General features: G+C 45.1%; 1 protein-coding gene across 4 annotated transcripts in view; it reads left to right on the top strand.

Moving 5' to 3' along the window:
• The window catches only part of PPARA (peroxisome proliferator activated receptor alpha), a 68,982-nt gene extending 53,241 nt beyond the window's left edge, over positions 1–15,741 (top strand). For all 4 annotated transcript variants that reach the window (XM_032645969.1, XM_032645973.1, XM_032645970.1 and 1 more), the window contains exons 4-8: positions 3,059–3,219; positions 4,833–4,971; positions 5,892–6,094; positions 11,094–11,541; positions 14,422–15,741. In XM_032645969.1, coding sequence (XP_032501860.1) covers positions 3,059–3,219; positions 4,833–4,971; positions 5,892–6,094; positions 11,094–11,541; positions 14,422–14,669 — 1,199 coding nt within the window. In that variant the 3' untranslated portion in view covers positions 14,670–15,741. The remainder of the gene's footprint in view (positions 1–3,058; positions 3,220–4,832; positions 4,972–5,891; positions 6,095–11,093; positions 11,542–14,421) is intronic.
• Positions 15,742–16,690: the final 949 nt, after the last annotated feature.

The raw sequence follows: 16,690 nt of genomic DNA, 5'->3' as shown, positions 1-16,690 counted from the left end.
GAAAGCTCGTGTACACACCTCTGTGTAAACAGTGCTTTCACTTCTCGCGGGTAGACAGGAGTGGAACGGGTCATGCTTTTCTGCCTCTTCGCATGTTTTACAGTTTGTTATCAGATACCATCCATTGTGAACTTTGTTGATGATGGAGAATTTTGTATTTACACAAATATTCTTGAGTTTTATTCTGAAATGCAGTTAAGTTACGTGGAAAATGTTGAGCCTTTCAGGTCCTGTGGTTAAGCTTTGTTAGACGGAACCAGAGCAGTGTTGATTCTAGAAGTAATTTTGCCCCAATTCAGAGGCAAAACCCTTTTGAGTATTTTAGCCAGTGCCCCAAGGATTCTGAGATCTTTCCGCCGTGAGTGGTGGTCACGGGACTGCCTCTTAGCCCTCAGTACACTGTTCCCTCTAAGCATTTCAGGTTGCTATTGGAATATCTTTTTTTTTTTTTTTCCAAGCGGCGTGCGGGATCTTAGTTCCCCGACCAGGGATTGAACCCGTGCCCTCGGCGGTGAAAGTGCGGAGTCCTAACCGCTGGACCGTAGGGGAATCCCCTGGAGTATCTTTTCTTTTAGGCTCTCTCAGCTGATAGAGCAGAGACATACATGTGTACATACTAACGCATGTATGTACACGTCTGTATTTCTGTATATAGCTGTCTCTCTCAAGGTCAGGGTAAACGTGAGTTCAAACAGACGTCTGCACCTCTAATCCACCACCACACGGACCACTTTAGCCTCCTCCTGTCGCTTTATCAATGAGCTCACACTCCAGTAGTGAGAGACCTGGCCCAGCCATCCATTCAGTCACCATCATTAAATGAACAATTAGTTGTTCATTTCCAGTGCGGTGGCATCAGAACTGCTCACCCAAAGCCCTGTGGAAAACAACTTTATCGGCTGGGGACAGTGTCCAGGGGCAGTTCTTTTGCCTTTGGTCTCACAGACTCCATTCGTTTCCGAGGTCACTTACACGAATATCTTCAGCGAGGTTTCCTACAAATGTTTCTTACATTTGTGATATAGATCGTTTCATCACATTCTGTGTGCCATCCTGGAATCTCTGGACCTCCTCAGTTTTTTTTTTTTTTTTGTTCATTTGCACACGTTTAAATTCACTCTGTACTGTAAACTTCTGTGGATTTTGACAAGTGCATTGTGTCCTGTATTCACCATGACATTTTCATGTGAATAGTTTCACCACGTCCAAAAAGCCACTGGGCTTCACCTACTCAACCCTGCCTCCCCCACCCCTACTCCAGCCGCTGATTTTTTTTTTTTTTTTTAACCACTGCTCTATTTCTGCCTTTCCACAAATGTCGGATATTAAGACTCATACAGGTTGTAGCCTTTGGGGACTGGCCTCACCTGTTGAAGCATCTTGGTTGCTTCTGATTTTTGGCAATTAAGAATAATGCTGCTGGGGAATTCCCCCAGCGGTCCAGTGGTTAGGACTCTGTGCTTTCACTGCCGAGAACCTGGGTTCAATCCCTGGTCGGGGAACTAAGATCTCACAGGCCACATGCCACAGCCAAAAAAAAAGAATAAAGCTGCTAAAGCACTATTTACAATAGCCAAGACATGGAACCAACCTCAATTTCCATTGACGAGGAATGGATAAAGAAGACATGGTATATATATATATAATGGAATATTACTCAGTCATTAAAAAGAATGAAATAATGCCATTTGCAGCAACATAGATGGACCTAGAGATTATCACACTAAGTGATGTAAGTCAGAGAAAGACAAGTATCATATGATACCACTTATATGTAGAATCTAAAATACGACACAGGGCTTCCCTGGTGGCACAGTGGTTGAGAGTCCGCCTGCCGACACAGGGGACACGGGTTCGTGCCCCGGTCCGGGAAGATCCCACATGCCATGGAGCGGCTGGGCCCGTGAGCCATGGCCGCTGAGCCTGCGCGTCCGGAGCCTGTGCTCCGCAACGGGAGAGGCCACAACGGTGAGAGGCCCGCGTACTGCAAAAAAAAAAGAAAGTCCAGCTTCTTTTTTTTTCTTTCATGGATTGTACTTTTGTGTTGCCCACATGGATTTTTATTCTATATTCTGATGCCATTTACTGAGTTAACAATTACAAAAGGGCTGGAAGCGAGGACGCAAAGAAAGCAATGAGTTCTGTGTAGGACATGTCGATTTTTGGCAACTAAGAATAATAAAGCTGCTGCAAGGAACTCTGCTCAGTCCTGAATGGCGGGTTTTTCCTCCAGTTCCAGGGCTTGTCACTATACTTGTAGTGTATAGTTATACCACCCCCTAGATTGTCTAACTGTTGACTATATTGTGTAATGTTAAGTACACTGCACCCTTAAAGCTGTCTGTCCATTTTATCTTTGTGTCAAAAATCTGAGCATGTCGCAGGAGCGACTAAGACCGTGTGCCACAACTACTGAGCCCGCATGCTGCAACTACCAAAGCCCATGGGCCTAGAGCCCGTGCTCCCCAACAAGAGAAGCCACCGCAATGAGAAGCCCGCGCACCGCAACGAAGAGCAGCCCCCGCTCGCCGCAACTAGAGAAAGCCTGCGCGCAGCAACAAGACCCAACGCGGCCAAAAATAAATAAATAAATTTATTAAAAAAAAAAAATCTGAGCATGTGGCTGGCATATACTTGAGCTCATTGTTGGTGACATTTAAATGTTAATAAAATAGCCGCCCCCGCCCCCCCCCCCAAAAAAAGGAATAAAGCTGCTGTAAACATTTGTGTGAATAAGGCGACTTGCAAAGTGGCCTTTTCTGCAGGGCCACGGTTTAGTCCATTTTGTTTTGTTTTTTATGGATTAAAAAGTAAAGTTGTTTCTCAGTTGGGGAGCCCCTTGGGTGGGAGCTGCGGGGATGCTGGCGACGTGGTCACTGTGGGAGCACAGAGGGTGTGCAAGGGCCAGGCCAGGGTGGATGCAGCATGGGAGCCCTGCCCACCAGCTGATGCCTCCCCACTAAATGCCTCACCCGTGAACTCGGGTCCTCAGAAAGCTGGTTTCGACATCGGATGGCGAGGCCGTGAATATTCGTAAATCTTCCCCTTGTGTTCCTAGACACCCTCTCACCAGCCTCGAGTCCCTCGTCCATCTCTTACCCTGTGGTTCCTGGCAGCGCCGAGGAATCGTCCAGTGTAGCACTGAACATCGAGTGTAGGATCTGTGGGGACAAAGCCTCGGGCTACCATTACGGAGTTCACGCATGTGAAGGCTGCAAGGTATGGTGGACCCTGGATGGGGAGAAAGGTGGCCTTTCGGGGACTACGTGTGGTTCCTTTTATTTTATACACAAATGTTTGTCACTACTAAGAAGGGTCTGCTCAAGTTGTAGATCAGAAACTGACCCACGTAACACATTCCTTTCTCTCTTTGGAAAGTCTATGGCATATTGCTGGGCTGTTCTTTGTAAGTGACGTAGAGAGTGTGTTCTTTAACAGAAAATAAACCACATTAAAGATGCTCCCTTCATTTGGATGCGAGGTCAGAGAGTTTTGTCCACTTTCTCTCTCCGCCCTCATCAGAAGGTCACGGAGGGCGAGGGTTCTCACGACCATCCGAGATGTCAGGACCCTGCAGCACGTGCTGGGCGACGACCAGGCCCGCGGCTGTGTCCTCCCAGCTGCTCAGGATCCCCCAGCAGCCCCTTCCTGCACGTCGGGGGCCTGTCCACCCGAACCACGAGCACCCTTGTGTATATCCTTATTCTTGTGCCAGCTCAGCTGGACCTCTAACCATAGGTGACCCAGGGCCCGCAGTGCAGGGGGTCAGGCCGTGTCCTCCAGCAGAACTACGGAAGGATGACCGGAAAGCAAAGAGGAAAGAGCCCAGTGTAAATATAAACCCTTCACAATTTGCCAACCACATACCTTGAAAAAAACTACTTGCAAAGTGGCCTTTTCTGCAGGGCCATGGTTAGTCACCTTCCTTTACTTTTGTTTTTTTATGAACTAAATAGTAAAGTTGGTTCTTTACTAAAGTAAAGTTTAAGATATTTTTATTTGTTTGTTTTTTGTTTTTGTTTTGTTTTGGTCGCGCCTTAGCACGCGGCACACGCGATCTTAGTTCCCCCACCAGGGATGAAACCCATGCCCCCTGCAGTGGAAGCGCTAAGTCCTAACCACTGGACCGCCAGAGAAGTCCCTAAGACGCTTTTATAAAGAGAAAATCGTTTACAACCAGCTGGCTTCCTTTTATTATATAATCTTTGTCCTCTAGAGAGTTAATATTCTCTTACAAAAATTCTTAGAACTTTTTAGTCACAAATATGGAATGTCCTCAGAAGAGAAAGTCACATTTGTATAAATCTTAGCAAGGCAGAGTCACTCTTTAGGAGACTGTGATTGTGTCTTCCCAGGCCAGGTGAGGACGTGTTGAAATTACTTTGACTTTTGCCTCATTTTATTGTTTTTCATTTTACATGTAATGAAATTTCAAATTTCTAATTTGCCCCAATTACATCAGACTTTCTAGATGAACTGTTTCTCTACATTTCGTTCATTTAAAAAAAGACAATAGGGGCTTCCCTGGTGGCGCAGTGGTTGAGAGTCTGCCTGCCGATGCAGGGGACGCGGGTTCGTGCCCCGGTCCGGGAAGATCCCACATGCCGCGGAGCAGCTGGGCCCGTGAGCCATGGCCGCTGAGCCTGCGCGTCGTCCGGAGCCTGCGCTCCGCAACGGGAGAGGCCGCACCAGTGAGAGGCCCGCGTACCACAAAAAAAAAAAAAAAAAAAAAAAAAAAAGACAATAAATGAGCAACAGGAAACGTGAATAAAGGAATGACACTGATTCCTCAGTGGCCCGTATTCTTTAATAAACCGTATCTCATTCCGCAGGGTTTCTTTCGGAGAACTATTCGGCTGAAGCTGGCATATGACACATGTGACCGTAGCTGCAAGATTCAGAAAAAGAACCGGAATAAGTGCCAGTATTGTCGTTTTCACAAGTGCCTTTCAGTTGGGATGTCCCATAATGGTAGGTAAGGTTGTCTATCGCATTTTCCCCACCCGTGCCTCAGTTTACCCCCCTTATCGGGTCGGAACAGACTGTATTTTGAATGAATGTGCTGCAGCATTTAATGCTCGGGTCATTTTGTAACATGAGAGCCTAAGAAAAATACGCCTCAGATAACAGAGATCCAGTAGAACCCTTGGAAATACTGTTAGAAACTTCAGATGGTACAACTTTGATAGAAGATTTTGAAACCCATTGGAAACCACGGGGATGTCTTAATGTTCATATCACATGCATGAAGCATGTGCCATTTCAAACATTTTACCATATTATGAATTTAATTATATTCAATCCTACTCTTATTATTTTTTTGTTTTGTTTTGGCCGTGCTGCTCGGCTCTCGGGATCTTAGTTCCCCGACCAGGGATTGAACCTGGGTCCCCTGCAGTGGAAGCTCAGAGTCCTAACCACTGGACCACCAGGGCAGTCCCCATACTCTTATTTTAGAATTTGCCAATTACTACAGGAAAGTGAATTTAAAATAATGTGTTCGTAAGAGTTGCATGTCTACCTTCTGGTAAAAAGAAAAGGTACTATGTTAACTCCTTCTAAGGCTCACTTTCATCTCCTTAACCGAAAGGCTCAATTATGTACCTGAAGTGACCTTAAGCCCATCCTACTGATAAAGTGAGTCATGGTGCCACCTTTAATTTCAAGCTTTTTTAAAAGTCCAGGATATATGGGGTTTGAGGTTTATTTTCATCTCTCCAAGGGAGAAAGCTGAATAGTGCTGAGAAGTGGATGGTAACTTACCCATGCATGTTTGCTCACAGTCTAACCCGTGGTGTGAACCTTTCGTCCAGCCGTTAGTCCTCGTGCCGTGTTTCGTTGTTCATTTCTCTGTGTTCTCCGTTCTTCCGTTTCTCCCCTCCGACCCCCAGCGATTCGTTTCGGACGAATGCCAAGATCGGAAAAAGCAAAATTGAAAGCAGAAATCCTTACATGTGAACATGACCTAGAAAATTCTGAAACCGCAGATCTCAAATCTCTCGCCAAGAGGATTTACGAGGCCTACTTGAAGAACTTCAACATGAACAAGGTTAAGGCCCGGGTCATCCTCGCGGGAAAGGCCAGCAACAATCCGGTAGGTGGCTCTGCTGCTCGTTATCATAGTCTGAAGTGCTTCTTTGGCGACACGTCAGCTAGAGGCGAGGAGGAGGATTGAGGAAGTACGTCCTAAATGCTGAGAAAATCATATTTATCCCCAACGCAAACGGGAGACAATGCAATGGAAACATTTCCTTCAGAGACTATAAAACGTAGCCCAACAGCAACTCCCATCCCATTTGATCCACCTCAAAGCTCCTAGCAACCAAGTTCTTATAATGACCCTGTAATTAATGCACTCAGAAAGTCTGGTTAACAGTTTACCAGATTCTAGGGTTGCTTCTTAAGTGATTTTGTTTTAATCCCTATTTTAATGCCAGAAAATGAAACTATTCACTTCCCACTCAAAGTGTGCTCTCACATCCTTTCCCCTAAAACTACCTTCTCCTCTCCAACCTCCCCCTTCCTACCCCCTGCCCACCTTCTTTTTCTCCAATGAGAAGGAAATGACATCTCGGGGCTTAGAAAGTGTCCTTTGTTTACAGAAACTTTATTGTCTTTTTGGACGGTTCTGGACCTTCTCGGTAGCAACTAAGATTGCCCCTTGTGGACGCCTACACTTCGCCTCCCCTGCCTCATTCCACCCTGTACCCACCCCACAGTTAGCTAAGCCTTTGTCTCCATTACAGGCCTAATCTCAGAGCTACCTTCAAAGAGGGGGATGGCCCAAGGTTGGCGAATAAAGACGTTTTGCCTTTCTCCTATGAGAGTGGTGAAACAGGTTTGATTTGTACTAATGAGTAGCTTGAAGCCATCTTTATTGGGAATTACAAGCTGGAATTTTCAGTCACAGGAAAATAAAGCATCTCACAAGCTACTTACTTTCATGAACAAACCAAACCTCTTTGTTACCGAGTCTTTTCATTCTTCAGTGAATTTTCCAATTCAATAGGCTGAGGTACTTTAGGAGGGTTCAAGCAAACTCTTGTGAAATCATAAAGCCACACCCATGCTGGGCGGCCCCAGAGGCTCGAAGAAACTCCACCCTAACCCTTTCCAGATCACAAGGGTAAAAGCAAAGTAATCTTTTACCTTTGAATTTCTATCCTGGAAATGATTCGTATAGCCCCAAATTAAAGCAACCCAAATTTTTGATCTCCTGGAATCCTTTTAGATCTTGCTGAGTTCTTCTACATCTCCCTTGGGTTTTCAGAATGCAAAGCAAAGCAAACTTAAAAGTCATCTTGACTCAGAACCAAACACTCTTGTTTAATGTTAACTTGATTTCCATGGAGTATCCTTCTCACACCCCACTGAGATCCACGCACTCTAAGAAGGAACCCATCACCCGCGGCCAGAGTTGAAATCTGGACCGTTGAGGGCCATCACACAGTTACTCTGGGAGAGGAATCTGTCTTTTGGTCTTAAGGAAATAAATGGCAGACCCATAGTCCAGCACTGGGCTTCACTGGATAGGAAAAACAGAATTCGGGGTATTGCTGTCAACTGCTTGCTTCTGCCCACCTCCGAAGCAGAGCATCGCGGGTACCAGTTTGAAAGGGAGTGTCCAGGGCCAGCCACTGCCTTTGACGGCACTGTTTGCTCCAAGCTGGGTTCACTTCCCACCCCATTTCCTCTGTATGTCGAAGCATGGCCCTCCTCCTACCTCCCCGCCCAGCCCAGTGCGCCCCAGAGCTTGGAGCATCCAGCTTGGGGCCACAGTCTCTGCTCCATCTGTGCTGGGTCAGAGACAGAGCTGCCGGGAGGGGCGGCATCCTGGAATGGCAGCCCCCTCACACCACACCGTGGGGTTTGGCCTGCTGTGTTATATTGAAATATTATACCTATAACTTGTCAGTAGCTTGAAAAACATACTATTTTGTACTATATCTAGAAGTGTGTAGTAAAACCTACCCAAAAGCTTATTAGAGCACTTCATCCAAAGCAATTCTACCAATAAGTCACAATTAAATTTCTCCGAAAAGATGCTGCTGCCGAACTTTTCGTAGAAAATGCTGTTTCGATGTGTTTTGGAGATGAATTCTTATAACATCATTAACGCACATAGAACAGTGTCAGGTGTGAGCGAGGGAGATATATATCAGTTAGGGGAGACTTCTGGTCCTGGCGTGGAGTGATTTTGGGGGAAAATGGGCAGCTTTCTGCCTCGTGCCGTTTAAAAGCTTTAAAGTGTGCTTCACTGATTTGAAATGACCACCCGTAACGTCAGATATATTCATAGTCAAGCTTGAGGATAAAGAAAATATTCCAAAGTTAAATATAAGCTTCTGGATTTTTAAAATAGTCTAATCAAGAATGTTTCTCAGTAAAGTCTGGCAAACTTTCAAGGGTGTCACTCTATAACATCTCTTTGGCTGTAATAAACGTGGTTTTTTAAATGTTAGCACTTGTTTTGAATTCAGATCGTTTCTAATTTTGCCTGTTCATGAGGCCTGCCTTTTAAAATCCAGGCGATAATTTTATACAAATGAAATGAAATATTTCTTACCATTGAAGTCTCCGTTTATGAGAGAATGTTCCACATAAAAATAGTCCAGGGCCAGCGTCCTGGGCGTGTGTCCAGTTTCACAACGCCCCCTGCTTAGAGGGCCTTGTGCTGACGTTTAATGCTCTGTCGCTGTCTTGAAATTCGTAAGCACTTTCGAATAAGGGGCCCCACACTGTCATTTTGCACTGGGCCCTGCAAATTGTGTAGCCAGTCTGTGCTAGTCCAAGAGATGTCCTACCAAATAACAACAACAGTATAATAATAATAATAAGCGTTCTGCAGTCAAACACTGGGAACCACTGTTTATGCTAATCCCATTCTTAAAGGTCCACGGTGTACACTCATGAAAGACTCTGGTAGACTCTAACTTTATTTAACTCAGTGTTTCTCAAGGGTTTTTCTGGACAACAGGATTCTTTTTTTTTTTTTTTTTTTTTTGTAACACCTTTATTTCTGCTGAATGTACTTTTGAAAAGCCAGTGATTTGAATAAAGTCAAGGTGGCCTTATAATATTTTCTGAAATTGAGGGAGTACTGCCACCTGTCCTTTAAAAACATTTTTCTGGTCCATCTTATAAACGTTAATACTTTAAATCCGAGCTCCAACTTCCTGTGAAGCAGAACTGCCCCCAAACTTTCTCAAAACAGTGGTAAATCTGGCCTGCTTTTAATTAATTTATTTAGTTATTTATTTTTGGCTGTGTTGGGTCTTCGTTGCTGTGTGCGGGCTTTCTCTAGTTGCAGTGAGCGGGGGCTACTCTTTGTTGCGGTGCGCGGGCTTCTCATTGCGGTGGCTTCTCTTGTTGCAGAGCATGGGCTCTAGGTGCGTGGGCTTCAGTAGTTGTGGCACGTAGGCTCAGTAGTTGTGGCTTGTGGGCTCTAGAGCGCAGGCTCAGCAGTTGTGGCGCACGGGCTTAGTTGTTCTGCGGCATGTGGGATTTTCCTAGATAGACCAGGGCTTGAACCCACGTCTCCTGCATTGGCAGGTGGATTCTTAACCACTGCGCCACCGGGAAGTTCTGGCCTGTTTTTAAAGTCTTTGGAGAGAGAGAGTTTTAGTCTTCCTTCATCAAACTTGAGATTGTTAGAAATTGGGCTTTGAGTTCTGTATTCAGAATGTTTTCAGTCATTCACAGATAATTTTAAAAATATTCGCTTTCCTCAGATGTGAAATCAGATCTTTTTTTTTTTCTTTGTCCAACACTATCTTGCAAATTCTAATTCTGTTTAAACATTTCGTAGGCAATGCATCACATTATCCCAACACACCCACCTCTGTGCCAGGTATACCCAGCAGCTTCCCAGAAGATGGCTTTGTGCTGTGATTCCTCCTGATGCGCTTGTGAGCCCAGAAATAGGGCACACGTCGTGCCGTGGGCACAGAGGCACTGTCAGTGACGTGTTTTGCCCACTGGCAAAGTGATTCTTAAAATCACTGGGCTTCTTATACACTCAGTGTTTATCCAGTGGGGATTGAAAAGGAATGCCTCAGCCCACTTCATTATTGGTCTGTAGAACACATTTAAGGATCAGAGAGATCCCTCAGAGCCTGCCATTTATTCTGCTCCGCACACAGAGCTGGCGTAAATTTTGACCAGCAGCGGTATCTGTGCCCCTTCTTCTAAGCCCCACCAGATACATCATCGCTTCTGAGCACGTTGGCTTCAAATAACATGGCCAACCATCTCTTCTTTCCTCTGCTAGATCTTTATAAAATGGCAGGAACGGTGGGTTTAGATGCAAATGGTAAGGCCACATTTAGGGAGCTGCCATGGGGATTTGGTATTTGTCTCAGAACATGGAGCAATGGTGGGAAGATTTCAGTCTCCTGTACCGGGAAACGAGGGTCCTTCAAGGCTTTCCGGTTTATCCCCCAAGAGCAAGGGTTTAACACTGCTTGTTTGTTTACTTCCACACAAATGCCAACTTTCTGCCTTGTATTTATTTACATGCCAAATTTATTCATTGAACAGTCAGTGTTGGATAATGATGATTATCTGCGAAGTTCATAAAATGGCAAAATTAAGAATTATTGTAATTACTGGCTATTGCAGTATTTGGGAATTTAGAGGACATTGTAAAATAGTTAAAGTGCTTTGCTAATATTCTCTTTCTTGTTAGCTTTATTGCCAAAATCAGTACTTCACTTTTTTTTTTTTTGGCCATGCTACACGGCATACGGGATCTTAGTTCCCCGACCAGGGATCGAAACTGTGCCCCCTACAGTGGAAGCATGGAGTCCTAACCACTGGACCGCCAGGGAATTCCCAGAACTTCACTATCTTAGCAATGAAATCCCACCCAGTTTTAGGCGCCGATGATTATTATCTTACTGATTTATATTGTCCTCTATTAAATGTCTTCTTGTCCCCAACTAATTTTGAGGTTAAGGATGAGGACTGTGTTTTGTACATAATTTGATTCTCGACAGGTGGCTGGAATACTGCAGCTACTCATCAGTTTCTTGATAATTAAGCAGACAGCTTGTCGCCAATCACCCGACTTATTCCGGTGTTTTTCTTTTCAGCCTTTTGTCATACACGACATGGAGACGTTATGTATGGCCGAGAAGACTCTCGTGGCCAAGTTGGTGGCCAATGGCATCCAGAACAAGGAGGCAGAGGTCCGCATCTTCCACTGCTGCCAGTGCACGTCTGTGGAGACGGTCACGGAGCTCACGGAATTCGCCAAGTCCATCCCGGGGTTCGCAAACTTGGACTTGAACGACCAAGTCACTTTGCTGAAATACGGAGTTTACGAGGCCATATTTGCAATGCTGTCTTCTGTGATGAATAAAGACGGGATGCTGGTAGCATATGGAAATGGTTTTATAACTCGTGAATTCCTAAAAAGCCTAAGAAAACCATTTTGTGATATCATGGAGCCCAAGTTCGATTTTGCAATGAAGTTTAATGCACTGGAGCTGGACGACAGTGATATTTCCCTTTTTGTGGCTGCTATAATTTGTTGTGGAGGTAAGTTATTGATTTCACCTGCTGCTGCTGTGGCAATCACAGCCTCCCACCTAGAGAATTTGGCGGTGGTAAATCCGACGTGAGTAGGGTGGAGCCAGCACTGTAGGGGAGGAGGGTGTCCGAGCCCCACATTGCCACTAACCAGAATTCAGTGAGAATGATATCAATATCATATCATACTATAGCATACGTTATTGTTTTCTGTTTCAGAGCTTTTATTTTAAAAAATTTTTATTTTATATTGGAGTATAGTTGGTTTACAACGTTGTGTTAGTTTCAGGTGTACAGCAAAGTGATTCAGCTATACATATACATAGAGCTACTCTTTTTCAGATTCTTTTCCCATTTAGGTTTTTACAGAATACTGAGTAGAGTTCCCTGTGCTATACAGCAGGTCCATGTTGATTATCTGTTTTATATATAGCAGTGTGTATATGTTAATCCCAAACTTCATGTTATTATATATAAACACATTTGTAAAGTATAAATGTTCTATCTGTAATTACATGAATATATATTTATTTAGAATATAATGGAAGATTAGGCATCATTAATAATTATAATGTGCTTATATCTATTATAGCTAATATCTATTATATATCAGATATAATCGTAATAATATTATAACGTATGGTGTATAACATCATCATATACAGTCGGCCCTCCATATCTGTGGGTTCTGCATTTGCAGGTTCAACCGACTGCGGATTAAAAACATTTCCAGAAAATTCCAAAAACGAAACTTGAATTTACCACACACCAGCAACCGTTTACGTGGCATTTACATTGTGTTAGGTGTGTTAGGTATTACGAGTAATCTAGAGATCACTTAAAGTGTACGGGAGAATGCGCGTAGGTTATATGCCATTTTATATATGGGACTTGAGCATCCGTGGATTTTGGCATCTCGGGGGGGTCCTGCAACCAATCCCCCACAGATACCAAGGGATGACAGTGTTATAATTATGTTATTATCATATTATATCCATATTACAGACAGTATTCTATAAAGTCATACAGATGTTAGTAGGGTTGCTGTCTCTATTGGTATATTTATGCTATTTCATAATGAAAACTATCTGTAGCTCACTGTCAGTGACTGCAAAGTGTGCTTTGCCAAAGGAAATGGATCCCAGTGAAGGAGAATCTAGGCCTCTGTACGGGGCAGCTGGCCCTGCGGTCCCCAGGTTTTTGGCTCGGTGTCACGTTCCTTTAAATAGCCCTGTCCCGGGTCTAAGAAGGTCAACCCTCTACTGTAAACTCGGCTGACCCTACCCAGCCTTAGGGGAGACTGAAGGGGCCACCGCCTCCTCAAGCTGCCTGAAGCTGTGCTGTCCGCCACGAGTCCCTCACTCGCGGAACTGAGGCTGTGGCCACAGTCGCCCGGACTCTGGACGTCGAGCTGAGGGAGGGTGGCCCAGCTCCACGAGGTCCGTCCTTCTGACCGTCCAGCTGGGCACAGGTGGAGGAAGTCCTGTGCTCTGGCAAAAAGCACAGAATGTGATCTACCACCGTCCTTTGCACGCTCAAGATGTCGTGTTGTGGGGAGAGCAATGCATAGCTATTTATAAGTAGTATGACAGTTTTATAAAAGAAATTTTAATCATAGATCAGGAAAATGTCTGGTGAGGTATACATGAAATCTGTATGATGGGGTTAAAATTATGAGGGGGGGTTCACTTACTATTTTTTAAAATCTCTCTCTTTAAAAACTTAGTAATTATTTTATAACCAAAGAAAAGAAAAAGAAAAATCCACATGATGAGCAACACTTTTGAAAATCCTAGTAATGCATATGGGACTCTAGAGAGAGCCCTGCCTATTGAATATGGAGGGTGGGGCCTGATTTTCTGGAACAAGGACAGGATGCATGGATCTGAGCTGTCCCGGGAAGTCTGGTGTCTGTGTCTGAGGCACCCCGGGAGGACACCTGGTGTCCACATCGCCCTTCCCGCACCAAGCCTCAGACCTCCCCTCTCTGGGTTACCTCAGCATCCTCCCGTATCCATCCTCCGATTCATTCCTGACTCCACCTTCTTTTCAGCTGACTTCCATTGGAAGGTACCTGTAACGGTGCTTTATACCACAAAACCGAAGTCAAACATAATCACACTCCTTAAATATTGTTGAAACCGAGCACCTAAGAAGACACAGGAAGAAAAATTTCATTTTCCATATTATGCAAAAGCAGTTTGTGTGTTATAGTTACTCCTCTACATACAGGTTTTCCCCTGACAGGTGGTAATCAGATAAATCCTAAATGAAGCGGCCACCCCATAAGGTAGCTAGTCATTTTAAGGTCGTAGAAATATTTAGGAATGAGTATTTGTCCTGTCTGCCCCTATCAGGCCCAGCGACTTGGGAAAAGTCTAGTTCCATCTTCTAGGTAAGTTGACAGCATCTAAAGGCAGCTGAGCTTTTGGTGAAAAGAAAAGGCCATGTCCAATCAGAATGTTTGGTTTCTCGGGAATTCCCTGGCAGTCTAGTGATAGGACTCTGCACTTCCACTGCAGGGGACGTTGGTTTGATCCCTGGTCGGGGAACCAAGATCCCGCATGCTGAGTGGCGTCGCCAACAAAAGAAAAAATAAAAGGGCTTCCCTGCTGGCGCAGTGGTTGAGAGTCCGCCTGCCGATGCAGGGGACGCGGGTTCGTGCCCCGGTCCGGGAGGATCCCACATGCCGCGGAGCGGCTGGGCCCGTGAGCCATGGCCGCTGAGCCTGCGCGTGCGGAGCCTGTGCTCCGCAACGGGAGAGGCCACGGCAGTGAGAGGCCCGCGTACCGCAAAAAAAAAAAAAAAAAGGTTTCTCAAACTGAAAAACAGTCATTAGGTATTAGCATGCTGGTAATCGCAAACATCTCTGCTTTCTTTTGAGGATAGATCGGCCTGGCCTTCTAAATGTGGGACACATTGAAAAAATGCAGGAGGGTATCGTGCACGTGCTCAAACTTCACTTACAGAGCAACCATCCCGACGACGTCTTTCTCTTCCCAAAACTCCTGCAAAAGATGGCAGATCTGCGGCAGCTGGTCACGGAGCATGCGCAGCTGGTGCAGGTGATCAAGAAGACAGAGTCCGACGCCGCCCTGCACCCGCTGCTGCAGGAAATTTACAGGGATATGTACTGATTTCTTGGAAATGCACACAAAAAAAGAAACTTTTCAAGCGTTTTTAAAGGCGACAGCACTACAAGTGAGAGATGGGAGCAACGCAACTTTGCACAAATGTCACCATTTGAACCTGGGACAAAGGAAAGTATAAGCTCTAGGTAACCGGAATCCTGTTCCATGTTTCTTTCTTTTTTTAAACCACTGCTTCAAGAAATGCTGGTGATAAACAGCTATTAGTCAGGACTTGGAAACTTACGCAGAATGGTGTTCAGTGGTCTGATTTAACGCACCCGATGTGAATCAATGCAGATTTCTTTGTCACCTTAGGAATTTACTGGTGAATTAACCTCAAAATACGTGGTCTGTCTTCCCTTTTCACCACGTTTTGACTGTTGTGCTCCTTTATAATTTTGAAAACTAATCAGCACTTTTTAATTTTTATAATCCTGTAAACCTAGATGTCTCCAAAGGTTAGGTATTTTAAAAGTTTCCTGAATTTGAAGAAAGACAACATGCCGGTTTTGAATCGTAGGATTTAGAATGTCAAAGAATGATTCGATAAGCTATCAAAACGCAGCAATTGTTTTGTTTCGGTTCGCTGTTTTCACGGTGTAACTAATATGTGGAAAAGCCCGTTCCCAGGTTTGTGTAGAAGATCCCGGAAAGCCACGTCTCACGGGCCCTCTGGACTCGATCCTCCACCTGCTTCAAGCTAGTGTCCGTGGTCAGCAGGAACAAGACAAGACTCTGAAGCATGTCAGCTTCCCATTCCTCTCACCTCCATTTCCTATCAAATCTGAACCAACTGACTCAGGCTGTTTGGGGGCCATGGTCACGTCTCCAGGGGCAAAGTGACAAGTTATTTGTAAATCTTGCGCTGGGCCCCCTCTGTCAAGGCAGCTCCTTGGTCTTTTTCTGTGTTGCTTTTTTAAACATGCGGCTTAATGTTTATAACTCTTGCTGGTGGTAGCTGCTCCCTGGAGTGGAGAAGACGAGGCACAGGTGACTTTACCATGTGGCCTGGGGGCAGGGGTCTCATCTGGAGAATGGACGGGCCAGGCCGGGGCGGGGGGCGGGTGTGGGGTGGATGTGAAACGGTGGTTTTACTCATCTCAGGAAGCACAACAGGGTGGTGGTTTTTACAAAGATTTTGAGAGTTTTTCCCTTTTCCAGCTACATATGTAAGGTCGTTTTGCCATTATTTGCAATAACTGTTTCAGCCTTAAAGATCAACTTTTCAACCTTGGTCCAGTTAGGAAGGCGGTGTGGATTATGGTTTTCGTCTAGAGCACAGGGACCTGGAAATCCTCTTTTTCTGTCCACCATGGTAGATTAATGGTCCCATCAGAGAACTTGCAGCAGTGCCTCCCCCGAGCCAGACTGGGCTGATCCTGCCAGTTCAGCCCCCGGATGCCTCTTGGGCGACAGCATTTACGACCTGGTTGTACCCTGGGTGCCCCTCCCCCTCTATCTTTAGGAAATTTGGTTCTATAAGGTCATTATTATTTGCCGTTAAAGAATGGCTAGAATTGAATTTGATAAAGTTCCCAAGATCAGCGTTATTGTAAATAAAACTGTGAGACTTCAACTAGAGAAAAGCAAAACTTACAATTAGGACATCCTTTTACACATTACACGTTTAGTGGTGTGTTTTATCTTTATTTTCTTTAAAGATCCAATCAGAGGATCTGCTGGAAGCAAATCAAAGCATTTCCACTTCAGAATGACACTAATCAGGGGTTGCCCTAAGTCAGAAAGGAGTTAAGCTCTGAGTCACAGGGTGCATCCGTGTCCCCATTCTTTCCTAAAATGCGAACTCCCTGGGCTGATGAGCCTGGAGGCCTGTGGCTTGTCCAAGGTCTCGGGGCAGGATCCCGGTGCCAGGTGTATGTGGCCTCTTGCTCTGGTGTCTTGGGACAGATCTATTCAAAGGGAGACAGCGTCGGAAAGTGAGCCTTGAGACTCAGGCTTTTGGCAGGGTTGTCTGTTCTGTTTAGCTTCTCATACAGCCTGTCTGAAAGAGCTCCTAGCTCACGCGT

This window comes from Phocoena sinus, chromosome 10, assembly GCF_008692025.1.
Source record: "Phocoena sinus isolate mPhoSin1 chromosome 10, mPhoSin1.pri, whole genome shotgun sequence".
In the NCBI taxonomy this organism is placed as follows: domain Eukaryota; kingdom Metazoa; phylum Chordata; class Mammalia; order Artiodactyla; family Phocoenidae; genus Phocoena; species Phocoena sinus.
This window is presented reverse-complemented; position numbering and strand designations above follow the sequence as displayed.